At 35.6% G+C, this 16543-nt stretch overlaps 1 protein-coding gene across 4 annotated transcripts in view; it reads left to right on the top strand.

Annotated features, from left to right (window-relative positions):
* Positions 1–16543, top strand: part of IFT57 (intraflagellar transport 57) — a 51860-nt gene that overhangs the window by 7976 nt on the left and 27341 nt on the right. For 3 of the 4 annotated variants that reach the window (XM_008588795.1, XM_008588800.1, XM_008588806.1), the window contains exons 4-5: positions 132–222; positions 6483–6551. In XM_008588795.1, coding sequence (XP_008587017.1) covers positions 132–222; positions 6483–6551 — 160 coding nt within the window. The remainder of the gene's footprint in view (positions 1–131; positions 223–6482; positions 6552–16543) is intronic. The other variant, XM_008588796.1, reaches the window with a different exon arrangement.

Consider the following 16543-nt stretch of genomic DNA (forward strand, 5'->3'; position numbering starts at 1 on the left):
CCCCCCCCCCCCTTTTTTTTTTTTTTTTTTTTGTGTGTGTGTGTGTGTGTGTGTGTGTGTGAATTTATTTGTGTGTTTTTAGCTCCCACCAATTTTAAACTCTCATTTTATACTAAGCCTTTTTATTTTAGGCCAACATACCCAGTGGAAGAATTAGAAGAAGAAACTGTTCCAGAAGATGATGCAGAATTAACATTAAATAAAGTGGATGAAGAATTTGTGGTATGTGTGTTGCTGAACTTTCTGTTCATTTTCACCTTTGGATTCTTTTCCCTTAATTCCCTCAGTCTTCCATTTTTTGGAATATATTTTATTTTGTTGTTTCTGAGAAGAAAAGCTTTTAAATACAGTGCCAAGTATCTGTCATTTAGACCTTTGGTTAAGTTAATGTTCATGCTCTCTAATGATTAAGATCTGAATTTTAGCAGAGGTTCTTAAACTGTAAAAGGAAGTATATACCACTAGTTATGAGTAAATATTTTATTAATAATTCATGATCTTAAATAGGCCATGAGTAATAAAGTATTTAGAATAGAACAATAGACTTTAGGAGTAATACATTCTGCTTTATAATAGGAATACCATTTACTTCTAATGAATTAAAATTTCTAATTCAAGAAATTCCTTTATGTTCCTCTATTTAGGATGAGTACTACTTTGCAGGAATTTTTAAAAATGTGTTTAACCAACATGATTTAAGTTGTTTTGGTAGCGTCTACACCTTTTTCCATACTTAACATCCTGTCCATAGTGTGAAGCTAAATGATTAATCTCTACAACAGATTAGACTAATAAGATAATAGAAACAAAAGAGCTTTTTCTCAAGATAATTCTTTCTCAGAACTAGAAATGGATTGATCCTAGGGTTTTAGAAAGTATACATAAGATCTGAAACAGAAATGGTAGAAAAAACAACTTTATATTATACTTTTACTGTCATAAACCAGTTAAAGTTTTTAGGTGATTTTTAAAAAATCAATCGATAATAAATATATTCTATATTTCATCTTAAAGTAATTTAAATTAGTATATGCTGCAAATAATCACTGCATTATTTTATAACAAATACTGAAAAACCATTAAATAAACTAGACTATATCTAAATAGAATATTATGTAGCTATTAAAAATTGTCTACAAAGAAACATTAGTGACATGGGGATAATAACTTATGCTTTATGCTTTAAAATTTACTGAGGAAAGGATTCCAAATTTTATGTCATCATGACCTCAACTATGTAAAATATGTAAAAATTAAAAAAAATAATATCGTGGTGGTTAATTTTAGGTATCAACTTAACTAGATTAAGGAATACCTAGAAACCTGGTAAAGCATTATATTTGGGTTATCTGTGAGAGTGTCTCCAGAGGAGATTAGCATATGAGCCTGATTGTACTAGGTGGAAAGATCCACCCTCAGTATGGGTGGGCACCATCCAATCTGCTGGGAGCTCAGAGAGAACAAAACAGAGGAAAAGGCAAATCTCTTTCTCTATCCTCTAGATCTGGGATATACTCTTCTCTACCGTCCTGGACATCAGAACTCCAGACTCTTCAGCCTTTGGGTTCCAGGACTTAAACCAGCAGCACCTCTGGGCTCTCAGGCCTTTGGCCTCAGACTGAGAATTATACTGTTGGCTTTCCTGATTCTGAGGCTGTCAGACTTGGACTGAGCCAACCTACCAGCATACCAGGGTTTCCAGTTTGCAGGTGGCCTGTTGTGGGACTTCTCAACCTTCAAAATCACGTGAACCAATTCCGCTAATAAATCTCCTGTCATATATCTATATACCTACTCTATTGGTTCTGTCTGGAGAACCCTTACTAATGCAGATATCAACATGTTAACATTAGTTATGTATGTGTAAGAGGATTATGGATGATTCTTTTCTATGCTTTCTATTTTCAAAGTTTTTAATGTATTTTATCAGCAGTATAAATAAATATTTTTAACCATATTAATATATGTGAAAAAGATGACTGCTATTTACAGAAGGAAAAGACCATTGTAAAACTAGCTAATTTAAGATTCTTTTAAACATGATAAATTTAAAACGTCAGGGCAAAATATATTTATTTATTCTGCATGTATTTATTGAGCACCTGTTATGCAGCAGTCACCGGGCAAGGCTCTGTTGCTAGAGCATGAGCAAAAGCTCTGAGGCAGGAAGGAGCTTAGCATGATCAAGCAAATGAGACAAAACAATTGTGGCCAGAGCTTCTGAATGAGGGGGAGGGTGGCTTAAGATTAACTGGGAAGATAGACTAAGTCCAGATTGTTTTGGCTATTTTAAGGAGTTTTGACTTCATTCTATATGTAATAGATCTTTTTCCTCAAGCTCAGAAATTACGTCCTCACATATTCCCAATTGTTTACCTCATTTATTCTACTCAGGTATTTTCCTCATCTTCTTAATAACTACTTAATAGTTATTAATGTTTATAGACAGGTAGCTGGTCCTAGTACATCAACATTTAACTTTAAAGACATATAACTGAAAACTGCTAGACAAGGCGGGGGGGACCTAATCAGGAAAAAATATCTGTGAGGGCAGAATGTCTAATTTTGCTCATGGTATCTCCAGCTTATTTTGCAGGGCGTGGTGCATAGTAGGTGTTCATTGAATATTTGGCCATGAAATCCATGTGTAACTTTTAGAAAATATAGCTTACTTTTTTTTTTTTCAGGAATCTTTAAAATTCAAAGCAGCATTATTGGGTTTGTAAATTTAGAGAAACAAACTAGAAAATAGGCTCTTCACACATTTCTTCCCAGCCATGAGGTAAAAAGACCTTCTATCTATCATAAGACCAAACGAAGGCCTTCCTCAAAGGGATTGCCTCATAGGCTATTCCTTTTCTTGTGTCATGTCTCTTGAATTATTTTTCTTTCCATTCTTCCTTAATGTTGTCATATTATTCCAAGGGGCCCTCTCTCACTTCTCCCATTCTTCTGGCTAAGGAGAACTGATTCAGTGCCAAAAAGCCTTTTGATGGAGGGATACTGCTTGATTATTTTGTCAGAGTTTGTGGGGTAGCTCGAGGCTGGTGAAGGTAATTTCTGACAGTCAAAGTTCTGCTATAATCATCTAGAAATTAGAAACCTTCAGTTTAGACTAGCCAACTCAAGATAGGATAAGTTGATAATTGTTTTTTTTTAAAAAAAAGTATTGGTCTTGGCATAGAACATCTGTTGTATATAATCATATCGTTAGTAACTGGCAGAGAATAAGAAGGTGTGTGTGCATATTGGGCAAAGAAATGGCAGGAAATTAAAAAAGTATTGGTCTTGGCATAGAACATCTGTTGTATATAATCATATCCTTAGTAACTGGCAGAGAATAAGAAGGTGTGTGTGCATATTGGGCAAAGAAATGGCAGGAAATTGTGCCTTTTGAATTATTGAGATTAGAATCCTAATTTAAAACTATTTCTTCTAAGCCCGTTTATATTTGAATTTCTTTTGAATGCTCTATTAATAATTTTTAGTAACTTACGTGCTTTTTCTGTGTATTAGTTTGGGTTCTCCAGAGAAACAGAACTAATAGGAGATATACATACATATTTATATAGAGAGAGACTATAATAAGGAATTTTCTCATGCAGTTATGGAGGCTAAGAAGTCCCAAGATCCATAGTCAGCAAGCTGGAGACTGAAGAGAGCTGATGGGATAATTCCAGTTTGAATCTGTAGGCCTGAGATCTGAGCCATTGGTGTACGTTTCAATCCAAGTCTGAAGGCATGAGAAGACTGATGTCAGTTTAAAGACAGTCAGGCATAACGAGTAAATTCTTTCTTACTCTGCCTTTTTGTTCTATTCAGGCTTTCAGTGATTGAATAAGGCCCATCCACACTGGGGAGGGCAATCTGCTTTACTCAGTCTCCCGATTTGAGTATTTATCTCATCCAGAAATACACACACAGACACGTCCTGAATAATATTTAACCAAATATCTGGGCACCCCATGGCCCAGTAAAATTGACACATAAAATTAACTATCACAAGTCCATTCTTTATTCACTTGGCACCCATACACATCTCCATAATCTACAAATAAAGATAACAGTGAGTTGATAATTCTGCCTAACATGATTGTCTTATGCACAACAGATAACACACTAACTCCTTCCTTAGAAGAAATAAAGTCCTTGGGTGGTGTATACTCTTCACTTTGATGTTCTGTAACTTAAATACTATGATGTACAAATAACAATACTTAAATGCGATGATATAAAGTTAGTCTATTGTGTGTTAAGGGAATAAGGGAGGGAAGAAAACAAAAATACTTGCATATGAGTATATCATAACAAAATAAGGAAGAAATACTTATGGCACTTACAATCCTCATTTCTGAAACTGGTCACATGGTTGTAACTGGTATTTATAACTACCTTTATTCTATATTTCCTTTGCCTTCAGTAAGCACCTCAGCTGGTTGTTGTTCTTTTGCTGATGGAGTGACCCAGACCTTCAAAGGGTCTGGGTCATTAGTAGTCCTGTTTGAATTGAGTTGTTGTAGTTTTCCATTGACCTTAGTTACAGGGATGGTAATACTAAGAGATGCCCTAAATGATCCCCTGTATTCCAGACATATTCTTCTTTACCTCCATTATGGACTTGAAGTGAAGTCCAATTTCTCCTTGGTAGTCAGGATCAGTCATGTCAGCCAGCACAGTAACTCCTTTCTTTGCCTGTTAAGAGGTTTGTGAGGCTCAAAATGGCCAGGTGGCAGTTTTAACTGCCAGTTCAGTGGAGTCATTGCTGTGTCCTCTAGTAGAAGCATTCTTCTCTTTGGAACTAACCCCTCTAGGCCAGCAGAACCAAAGATTGCTAGAATAGGAAGCAAAAAATCTGCTAGTGGGCTCCTAGGGGTAATAGTGAGCACTGCCTCTCCCATTTCTATCTCTTCATTCCTGCACCTGTGAATCCTGGCTATTGGAGAAACAGCTCCATGTATCGGATGCTGATTCATTCTAGTACCTACAATTAAAGTTTTTTACTTATTAGTGTTCAATCCAGTACAATTAAACAAGTTTTTATTGATTGCCTATGTAAACAGTACTGATTAGGTTACTGTAAAAGATCATAAACTTGTCCCTTCTCTCATGGGTATTGGGTCATTGGCATATCAGTAATTTACTCTGGTTGTTAAGTAGACCATTACTAGTGCAAACAAAAAGTAGACTAAGTCACTTTTCCAAAGTGTACATCTGTGTTTCGGATTTAAGATGTAAACAGATCAGTTTTGACTGTACCTCTGGGCCCTACTATCCCTCTTCCTAAAAAAAAAAATAATAAATGTTGCTTGAGTGTATAGAATATGCATTTAATTACTTCATGTTTTACTAAAATCTTTCCAGTTTTCCAAGACTTAAAAGTTCTTATATCTTACCTTAATGTCCTCCCTGCCACCTTCCCAAGTTACTGGGTAGATCTGGGGTAGAGCCTTAGAATTTGTATTCTAACAAGTTCCCAGGTGATGTTGATGATGTTGACCTCAGAACCACACTTAGAGAACCACTGTCTTACATATTTCTAAATTCTTGAAGACAAGGATTATCTTTGAAATATCCCAGTGCAGCTCTTACAATTCTACATACAGAAGTGTTCACCAACGGACACTTAATTGTTTGCTTTTTTTCTTTACAAGATCATATGATTTGAGAACCGAGCTACACTGGCTTTATTACCATGTCCTCAAGATAGGATATTCTTGTTAAATTTGTTTCACCTACTATGTCACTTGTCACCACGAAGACATTTGAAGAAAAAGGAGAGCTTGTTTTGTCCTACATGCTCATAGAACCTGCTTAGACTCCATATTTACTGTCTGTCTATCGGGGAGGGTTGCTTCTCAATAGGTCACTTCCTACTCCCCCCCCCTCCAAGCACAATTGGCCTGCCAATCAGGACCCACTTGAAATCCACCTGACTATCCTTTTAGATAGGTTTAAGGGCCATGGGCCAAGCAGTACTTATAACCATTACCTTATCAAGCTTGGGCATACAGGAGATGAGATATCAAAAATATGCATGAATGTAATTGGTCACTGGAGCAAGTGAGAATATTCTGTGTTTATCAACCTCTCATTTTTGTCCATTTGTCATGTTGCTCATAATTTTCATTAACTCCTTCCACTGTCTATTTCAGATATGCCACTTGGGGCTGTTTCCTGCTCCTGTTTTTATGTTTATCTGTCCTTTTATAGCAATGGCTCCTTTCCTTCTCCCTCCTTTTCTTTTTTCTTTCTTCAGTGACTGCAAAAAAGGTCCTATTTAAATGGCATCATCAAGTCCTCATAAAACAGATGAGCTGTTAATATTGTGCCCTACTTTATGCATACGCTTACTAGGCTTTGAAGTACCCTTTCCTGCATTAGTCTTTGTATTAAGCATATATGTTATGTATGTGAAAGCTAGAAAAACATTTTTTAAATTATAATTTTTTATAATTATTTAAAAATTATTTTATTTTTCTAAGGAAGAGGAGACAGATAATGAAGAAAACTTTATTGATCTCAACGTTTTAAAGGCCCAGACCTATCGCTTGGTAAGTTTCATTGTAGATACACAGGACCAACCAGCAATCAGTGTACATCTTCTGCTGGAAATTGAAATGAGTAGAAACCATGGTCAGCCATTGTTTTGTCATTTGAAAAGTAGCTCTCAAAGTTACTTTCCTATATATAAAATGTTGTAACAAATATAAAAATCCAGAGGGGAGAGTGAGGCAGACTCCTCTCTAGACCATGGAAAACTAACACAGTGCTGCTCATACCAACTGAAAATAATTAATTTGCCTGATGGCACTTTTTATTATGGAAAGACAAAAATTATTCTATTTCAAGTTATTTTCCATTATGATACACCAGAATCAAGTTGTCTTGATCATAGGAAATACTTAATGTGTAATTCTTTGAAATGAAATGGATTATATTAAAACTGGTATGTGGATAGGTAGTCAGACATTGCTTTAAATCAGTTTTTCCTCTTTTAATTATGTAATAAATCCAGTGTGTAAAAAAATACATACCAAATGAGATATTTCAAATGTACATATATTTTCTATGTGTAGATTATATTTCAATGAAGTACATACCTACTGAACCCTCAAAAAAGTATATATATAATATAATATTCTTATATGCTTTTATTTAATCTTATCTGAATCCTCAAAACAGGTTTGGATCTAGTTTTGGTTTTATATCATGAGTACTTCTTTGACCACCCAACCCAGGATGATCTTTTCGCTTGTCATTTACTGCCTTAGTATTGTTAATTTTCATTAGTTGTTATTAATAATATGTATGTGTGTAATATAATATTCTTATATGCCTTTATTTAATCTTTCTTATCTGAATCCTCAAAACAGGTTTGGATCTAGTTTTGGTTTTATATCATGAGTAGTTCTTTGACCACCCAACCCAGGATGATCTTTTCGTTTGTCATTTACTGCCTTAGTATTGTTAATTTTCATTAGTTGTTATTAATAATATGTATGTGTGTGTGTTTCTGCCCAAGTTGAGATGTAATATAATGTCGTGACTGACTCGCCTGAGTGTGTGACTTTAATACCTACTGTGATTCTGACCTTGGGCAAGTTTCTAAACTTCTTGTGCCTCATCTTCTTCATCTGTAAAATGAGATAAAAGTATTTTTTTCATAGGGTCTTTGAAGATTAAAGAGTTACTACATGTAAAGCACTATAATAATATCTGTCACACAGAAAGTGCTCACTCAGTTAAGTGTTGGCAAAAACCAAAACCACATCTTCTCTCCACATTCCCCCTCAAATCTGATTTTCTCAATATTCTTTGAAGTGTAATACAGAAGGTACTGAATAAATACTTCTTAAATGAATGAAGGTATTTTTTATTGATCAGTTAAATTATATAAGAATAATATGTTAACATTAAAATCCAAATAAACTCCAGTTGTAATAACACCTTATATTTGCAGATCATTTTGTAGTTTTCAAAGTACTTTAAAACACATTCTTTTACTGACCATGTGAGATATTTGGGTAGATGTTATTTCCATTTTGCAAATATAAACACTAAAATTTATTACCTTGGGACAGTTTAATCTTTTAAAAAGCTAATGAATTATAGTACGTGAATTTGAACTTTCTCTCCAAACTCTGTCTACTGATTTTTTTCCTATTACCTCATAACAAGAGTTCAACAAGGTAAGGTATGGTTTGATTTCCACCTTGAGCAAGTACACTGTGGTGTTGGTGTTCAAGTAATGTATTTGTTGAAAATGATGACAAAGTGCTGGTAAAGTATGAGAAGAAAAACAAAAGTAGAGATATATACACAGTTACTCTCAGAAACTGTCATTTTGCGTTATTCATTTTTATATTAATGGTAGAAATAGTGGACTGTGAAGGCCACCTAGAATTTCCTCTAAACAAAGTAGTTCGAGTATTGGGAAGGGGGAAAGTAATTTAATTTGCCTTTCTTTACCACTATTCCAAGTCCCTGTTGGTCCTGATATCAAATTTTCATCTCAATCTGTATGAGGAAGTGTCTTTCTCCTGCCTGTGCTGTTATAAATTATCTGAGTATTAAATTATTTGGATAAAGATTATATAATGTATACTCTAATTTAGAGCTAAGACTATGTATGATTACATTTTCACACGAGGAAGAAGTCTGAACACCAGGTGTTTGTGGATGGTCAGCCATGAAATACTGATGAGGCAGAAAACCCTTTCATATTTTAAAAAATCTGGCAAGCTTATGATATTGCCCACCAAAGCCATCTGCCTGAGACAGCTGTGCCTGACTATAGCTTATGATGGCTCAGGCTGCTCTTTCCCCAAGACAGAATTGCTATATAGGTTAGTAACATAGATTTAAGATTGTTTCATGCAGCAGGTGGACTCACAATGCAGAAGAAATATTATTTTAGTAAAATTGAATGTGATGAATTCTTCACTAGAATGAGAATGGTACATACTATTGAGGAAATTATTTACTAAGTGTACATATGACTATACAAGCCCAGGAATGTATGTATCACAGCAATCCCTCCCCAACAGTAATTTTAAGAGAATAGATTCTTTTCCAGTCATTCTCTATTCTCTCACCCTGCTTTATTTTTCTTCACAGACCCTGGAATTGTATTATATTAATTACTGATTTGTTTATTATGTGTCTCAGCCACTAGAATGCAAACTCCTCTAGAGCGCGAGTTTTTTTATAGTTTTTTTCCACCTAGGCCAGGTGTGTAGAAGTTGCTTGATAATGAATAATATCAAGTGAATACATGCCTGAATGTACTATCTTATATTTATAATTTTATAGGCAAGGTATAGTTTCATCTTCAGAGAGAAAAGAACTATCAACAATAATTGCTTTCTCTTCTATGTACCATGTGGTATAATGCAGGTAAAAATCTACCTATATTCCTTTTATTAAATGAAGTGAAGTCTACACCCTGAAAATTGTGCTCTTAAGTATCATGATAATATCGGGAATTGGATATACACAAGAATTTTCCCAAGATTTGTCACAAAATGAAGCAGAGGGAATGCAAATGAAAATGACGTGTCACAGGTTGTATTCTCTGGAAGTAGACACTGAGAGTTTGGGGTGCAAGATTATTAGAAATAGGCATGTGTAAAAGGAAGGGGGAAGCAGGATTGAGCAGAGGGAGAAGTCTAGGTGTGATGCAGGCCTGACAAAGACTTTGTCAACCTGTTGAGTAGCTCTGGAGCCAGCGTTGCCTACTTACTTGGCTCTGTCTTTGGAGGCAGGCAGCCCTGGGAAGGGCATACTCCCAGGTGAGGTGGTTCTGTAGGTCAGACAGACCCTGAAGGAGCTGACAGCAGGAGGCTGTCTGCTGGCTACGTTCTCTGCAGCTGGGCAGCAAGTCCCTCCTTGAAAGAGGATCTGCTGGTCCATCTTCCTGACTACCACAACATATTCGAAGCCTGTAACTGCCAATGCAAAGTATTTGTAAAGAGATACTGTCTTCCATTGACTAAACTTGAAACACCTGCTTAAGCAGATCATGACATAGCAGTAGTTTCATGAACACTGAAAAAGGTACACTCCAAGAGAAGTGTTCCTCCTATCAATAACATGGACTTAAACAGTGATTAAATAGGCTTGTTTTAGAAGTAGGTGCTTTTCAGAACATACTTACTTTGAAGTTTGAAAAAATACGTTTAAAGCCATTCACATTGTGTGATTTTCCCCTCTAATTCCCATACCCCAGTTATGATTTTGCCTAACGTAATGCTTTTCAGGAAACTAACTGCAATTAGTGAGGGATTGTTTCATTTTCCAGAATTTCATTCGTAGGTTGATTATTTGGATTTTGAGTAGCTTTTCTTAGAAGGAAAACATTAGGAATGGATATTAGGCTTCAAAGCTAGCCCACAGAATTCCACATTCTCTATGTCACTCTGATTCCTGAGTGTTCTTAAAATCTGAAGTTTAGCCAAAGCCACCCTGAAAGTGGCCATGGGGGAGGACATGGTGCTGAATTACAGCTCTGACAGTTGGGCATGGTACATGATTGTTAGGGGTATAACAGAATGTTCAGAGCTATGGGGGGTGGAAGTGGGGAAGAGAGGCTTTGGTGGCAAGGTGTGAACAAAGCGTACTGGTCATTTCTACTTCCGAGTTGAGTATGTCAGATGGAACTGCTTGAGTGTTCATGGAGGCTGTGCTGTAACTATGAGTGGTCTTTGTAGCTCCCTTCTCCATTGTGAACTCAACAGAATCACAGCAACAGTATTTTGGCAGCATAATGCAGATGTGTCATTTTCTTCCCCCAGTGGAAAAAAGACAAGAGGGAGCTGTGTGCTCTCTGAATTCTATTTTTAAATGCCCATCACTTCATTTCAAAACATTTTTTTCAAACATGCCATAGATACTATTCTTCCTTGAGATGCTAAATTTGAGGTTTTAGAAACCAAATCCTGAGTTATACAGCATGAAACCAAGTATCTCAAAAGGTTTAAACACAATTGCTTTTTAATTACTTAGCAAAAAATTCATTGTACCAAGAATGAGAGACGTTTTAGCTTAAAAAGCAAAAGCTGAAAGGAATTAAAAAATATGGGCTTAGAATAAAAATGTCATTTCAATTTTAGTTTAGAGTGTCATCTAGGCAAGTCTGCAAATCAAAGAGGAAAAGAGGAAGGATGTGCTTTGGTTAATATCTTAAATACTTTAAATTTTTCTCATTTTACATATAATTTACACTTTTCTTCTGGACAAAATGTCCTTTCTGATTAATACAGGAGGGAAAAGCTGTTCTACAATATAACTTGCCCCATAAATTACCATTGAGGAAAATGATTTTTTTTCTTTTCCTCTCCTAAAACATTTGGTGTTAGTCCTCCTATCTGTGTTGTGAGAAGTCTACAGTTGGTATTTCACAGGAGAAATGATTGAAAATGCCACATGCTTGAGTGTGATGGAACACATTGTGACTCTATGCTTTTATTTCTCTGGTAACTAACCTGCACCACCCCATCAGTTTTACATCTGGAGGTGAATAGGAAATGTGGGCTGGAGAAAAAAGCTCTGCTTGTCACTGCTTAGAGGTGGCTCAAACGGCAGTTCTTGCTGGGTGTAAAAGACAGAGTTTTGCTTGATCTTTAGTGTAGCTTTTGAATCCACACTTGAAATAGAAGAGATCCTTATTTCCATCCTGGTGTTATTGTGGGCCTAGCAAGAAGTAGGAGGCAAGGACTTTTCAAGGTCCCTTCCAGATGATGCTATGGTAGAGATAGCAGCCTTAATGAAATCCTGATTGTGTGTCACTAGCCACATGACCATAGCAAGTTAATTAACCTCTCTGTGATGCTGCTTTCTTATCTGTATAATGGGGACACAAATAATTCTTCCCAGGCTTGTTCTGAGATTAATGTAATCTAACTATGGACATGGTGCTGGCATAGAATATGCAGTTGCATTTTTATTTTTCATCTTTCCTAGAGACTGGAATTAGGTACCAACATTCTTATGTGCCACAGGAGAATAGAAAAAGCCTCAACCCCAATACAAATAAGTCCCTAGATCACCATGAGTATTTTTAGTAAGAAGCTTATATAGCATATAAATTATGAAGAAGCTTGCAGTTTGATGTAAAGTAGGAAGCCCTGCTGATGTCATGGCTTTATTTTCATAATCTGTCATGTGGATTATTATTGAAGGCCCACTAGACTAAATTTGCTGTCACACAAAGTCTCCCCTACAGAAGTAAGGGGAATCAGATGAAAAATAATATGATTTTTTTTTCAGTTATCATTTGAAAGCTGTCATTCTATGAATAGGTTATGTTTCCTGAATCAACACTAATAGCAAATATTTATTACATACTTCAGTATATTAGATGGGTACCCAGAATATATGCATTTTTTCAGTTCTCTATAACCCTATAATCTTTAAACCCACCCACCTCCCAGGCCCCCATCACCACCCACCATCCACTCCTGGTACTGTTAGTGTTTTGAATATCTGACTGATTTATTTTCATCCAGGACATCTAGGTAGTAAGACCTGTGGATGCTACCTTTGAAATATCTCTCAGATCCACCTCCTCAATCTATCTTTCAAGGCCAGGTCCTCTTCATCGCTATATAACAGTAATGTCTTACATGGTCTTATCTAGGCTATATAACAGTAATGTCTTACATGGTCTTATCTAGGCTATATAACAGTAATGTCTTACATGGTCTTTGGTCCTCACCCTTCAATCCCACTCCCACCTTTTTCCAAACTATTTTTTTACCCTGCTCCTCTGACTTACCAAAACATGACTTTTATCAGGTCATTCTGAATTCAATAACTTTTGATGGCATTTCATTGCCTACATGTCCATTTATATAGATTATAGAACAAAGTTTTTGTCTGGCTTTCAAGGCCCTTTGCAATTTGACATTGTCCACATAGCCAACATTTTCTTCCACAAGCCCTTTATTCCAGTTGAATGGCTCCTCTCATAGGCTTTCAAATACCCAGTGAGCATGTCTGCTCCCATCGCATCCTCTTTTCCTTTGTCTCATCTAAAATACCTTCTCACTGTATCTTTATCTGACTCAAATATTCAAGGTTCAACTGAAATTCTGCCTCTTCAGTGACACCTTCCTTCATCATTCCAGCCCTATTTAATCCTATGACCCATAAATCTACAACCCGAAAATCTTTAACTAGAATGTTTGTTTCTGAGGATTTTTGTTGTTTTATTCACTGTTCTTGGATTAGAACAGTATAGGCACATAATAGGTACTAAATAAATACTTGCTGGATAAATAAATGAAGTCATTGTACCTTTCTCATTCTTTGCCTCTTCTCTGTCATGGAGTACAAAATTCACATTCCTTAGCCTAGATTTTAAGGTCATTCACAATGTATTTAACTCTTCTTTGCTCCCAATATTCACCTTTCTAAGCCCCTAGTCTGTTTTCTCACTGTGGTCTTCACAAGTCATGTTCATTCCTATTTCAATATTTTGGGTAATTTCCTCACTGTAAACACTTGGCTTGTCTCTTTTCTTCCTTTTCTATATCTTATGCATCCTTGTAAGGCCAAACTTAAATCTCACCATTGCATTAGAACATACTTCACTTTTTCATTCAAACTCCTAAAGCATTTACCACCTATACCAGTTAGTTTTTGGAAGTTAATCAAACTTACCTGCTTATTGAAAAACTTTTTAAGTAAAATATTTTCTTTGTTTTTTTAAAAACTGAAAGCACAGAAAAAATACAAAGAAAAATGTGGAAGTTTCCCCATATCTCAGCATCCTGATATGAACATTATCCCTTTATTCATAATTACCTTCAAGGTTATGAAAATACTAACATTTGGGGAATCTAGATGAAGGGTATGTGGGAATTCTTTGTGCTATCTGTGCAATTTCTTGTAAGTCTGAAAAAGGTATAATACTGACACAGAAATAGGTTAATGAGGTAGTGCAAAGTCCATAAAATAATCTAAATATGTGGTGGTATTAGTATATAAAACAATGCAAGCCGATGGGGAAAACTCAATTAAATGATAATGAGATAACAGGTTATTCACTGGGAGAAAAAGCTGGATTCTTTCCTCATATATTATGCCCAAGTAATATGGATCAACAATAACAAGGAACAAAAAATAATAAAAACATGAGTGACAAGTGTTATACTCATGGGTTGAATTAGACACGAAAAAGCATGACAAGAACCAAAAACATAAAAACATTAATATATATGAGTGCATAAATATTAAAACTTTATATTATAGGTAAGTGAGGCAGGGAATACCATAAAGTTAAAAGACAAGTGATTAACTGGAAGGAAATAGTTGTAACCTATATGACAAAGGGTTGATAGGAGACGTATGATCAGGTATTTGAGAGCTTGATCTCTAACACTGCCTGGACATGCCACTTACTAATGATGTGACATTGGAAAAGTTACTTAACTCCTCTGTACCTCTGTTTTCTCATTTTTAGAATTGGGAATAAGACTACCTGATGTATGGTGGTGTTATTGGACATTTAACCTACATGCAGAAGCATCTGGTACAACATTTGGCATATACTAACGATAATAATAAATGCTAAAATATATTGGGGACTTATTGTGAACCATATACTGTGCAAGCCTTTTAAATACGTCATCTCATTTAATCCTCACAACACTTTCAGTGAGGAAGATACTATTATTATCCTCATTTTACAGATAGGGACCCAGAGATTTAGAAAGGTTAAGTAACTTGGTCAGCATCTAGTAAGTGATAGAGGTGGAATTTGAGCAAAGATGGGGTTCCAGACCCATCCTCTTAATATTTACACCATATTGCTGTGACTCTCAAGACAACTTAGTTCCCTTTTCTGTGATTCTTGGAGCTATTTATTCTTGACAATTAATAGGACTTGCAAGTCCCTCTCAGTAGGTACGTGAATTGAGATCTTCAGTTGAATCTGGGCTTTAGTATATCCACAAGGTTGCCATCTCATACATACATTATGTATATACATGCATACACATATATATATTTATCATACCTGTTATGTATTATGTGTATATGTATATCTTATAAATCCATATAACACACATATATATATATATATCTTTACAGAACATAGTCTTTCTTCAGATGCTTAACAATCTCATTAATATTACCTGGGAGAAGGGAAGATTGCCTGTTGGAATAGGATTCGAGCAGGCTATTAACACTGCATGTTTGATCCTTGAACTGACTTTGATGGTGTGCCCCACTGTTTGAGCCCAAGATTACTTTATGGGATGATTTACACTGTTATCTTCAGTTTTTCTTTTGGCAGTCTTAGGATCAGTTCTCCTCTCATCAGTTTTTCCTTTTACCTAGGACCAATTATTAGTCCCATTAACTGACCTCAAATTCTTCCTAACAGGCTGTAAACTCTGCACACAGCGATTAAATCCTTTTATCTTTCCACACCGAGCACAATGCCTGGATTTTCAGCTTGAATGTTGTAGGAGCTTAACAAATGGCTTATTGGTTAAATTAATTAATTATAAATGAGACTTCTAGATAGCTTGTGTTTTATTGAGCTTCTAATTGTTTCTTCAGCAGCAGTAACTGGAAAATGCAATTTCCCAAGAGCTATGCTGTATCTTAGTTAATGTTTCAGAGAAGGACTTTGTCATGGTGATATAAAATTTTGATTAAACAAAAACAACAGTTTATTTCTCTTTTACTAATAGCCCCACATAAAATACCATTTGTTAAATGGAGAAACAATTGGGAAGAAAAGGATTTCTCAAAGTGTTATAACCTAGGCATAGTATAGAGTTTTAAAATGATTTATACTTCATATACAGGGCTTGCCCAGTTAATGTATCCAGTTATTAGGCATTAAGAAATTTTGAGTGAGGAATAAGGTTATGAAATAGATGTGCAAACATGCAAGTTGAAAGAGACGGAATAGTTTGAATAAGTTACTGCTGGTCTACCAAGCCTAATGTTCTCTTTTTGCTCTTTCTTCATTTAGTTAACTAGACCATTCCCTCCAGTACATTATTATGGCTAAAAGTGAGTGACAATTTTTGAACTCCTACATTATATCATTTTAGGACATTGGGAGTAGGAGTTAACAAATTGTTGCCTAAGGGAACCAAATAATAAGCTAGTAAAGGTAAAGGCAACTTACTAAAGGGTCCAATATAAAAACAAATAGCTTATACACCGGGATATCCTAATGCAGAGTTTGATCTTCATGTATCCTACAAACTCAGATTCTAAATTTGATTCAAACAGGGTTAACTGCAAATCCATTTGCCTTTGTGGAAATAAGAGAAATGTGTCCTTCCTTGTGTAAAAAATTTTGAGTATGTTATAACTTGAGCAATCCTACATCTAAGCCTGAAGAAAGTGGGAATGTGGATGGTTGTTCCCTCTGGCCTCATTTGGTGACTCTGGACTTCACCCTCTTGTAAGGAGAGGAAGAAGGAGGGGTGGCAATGAAGGAATAGGGTTGGAGAGCTCTGGCACTGGTATTTAACCAACAGCATGCAGCTTTGATTCACCCAAACGGTGGGTCCATAAA

Source organism: Galeopterus variegatus, unplaced genomic scaffold (genome assembly GCF_000696425.1).
Source record: "Galeopterus variegatus unplaced genomic scaffold, G_variegatus-3.0.2 Scaffold132, whole genome shotgun sequence".
Classification (NCBI taxonomy): Eukaryota; Metazoa; Chordata; class Mammalia; order Dermoptera; family Cynocephalidae; genus Galeopterus; species Galeopterus variegatus.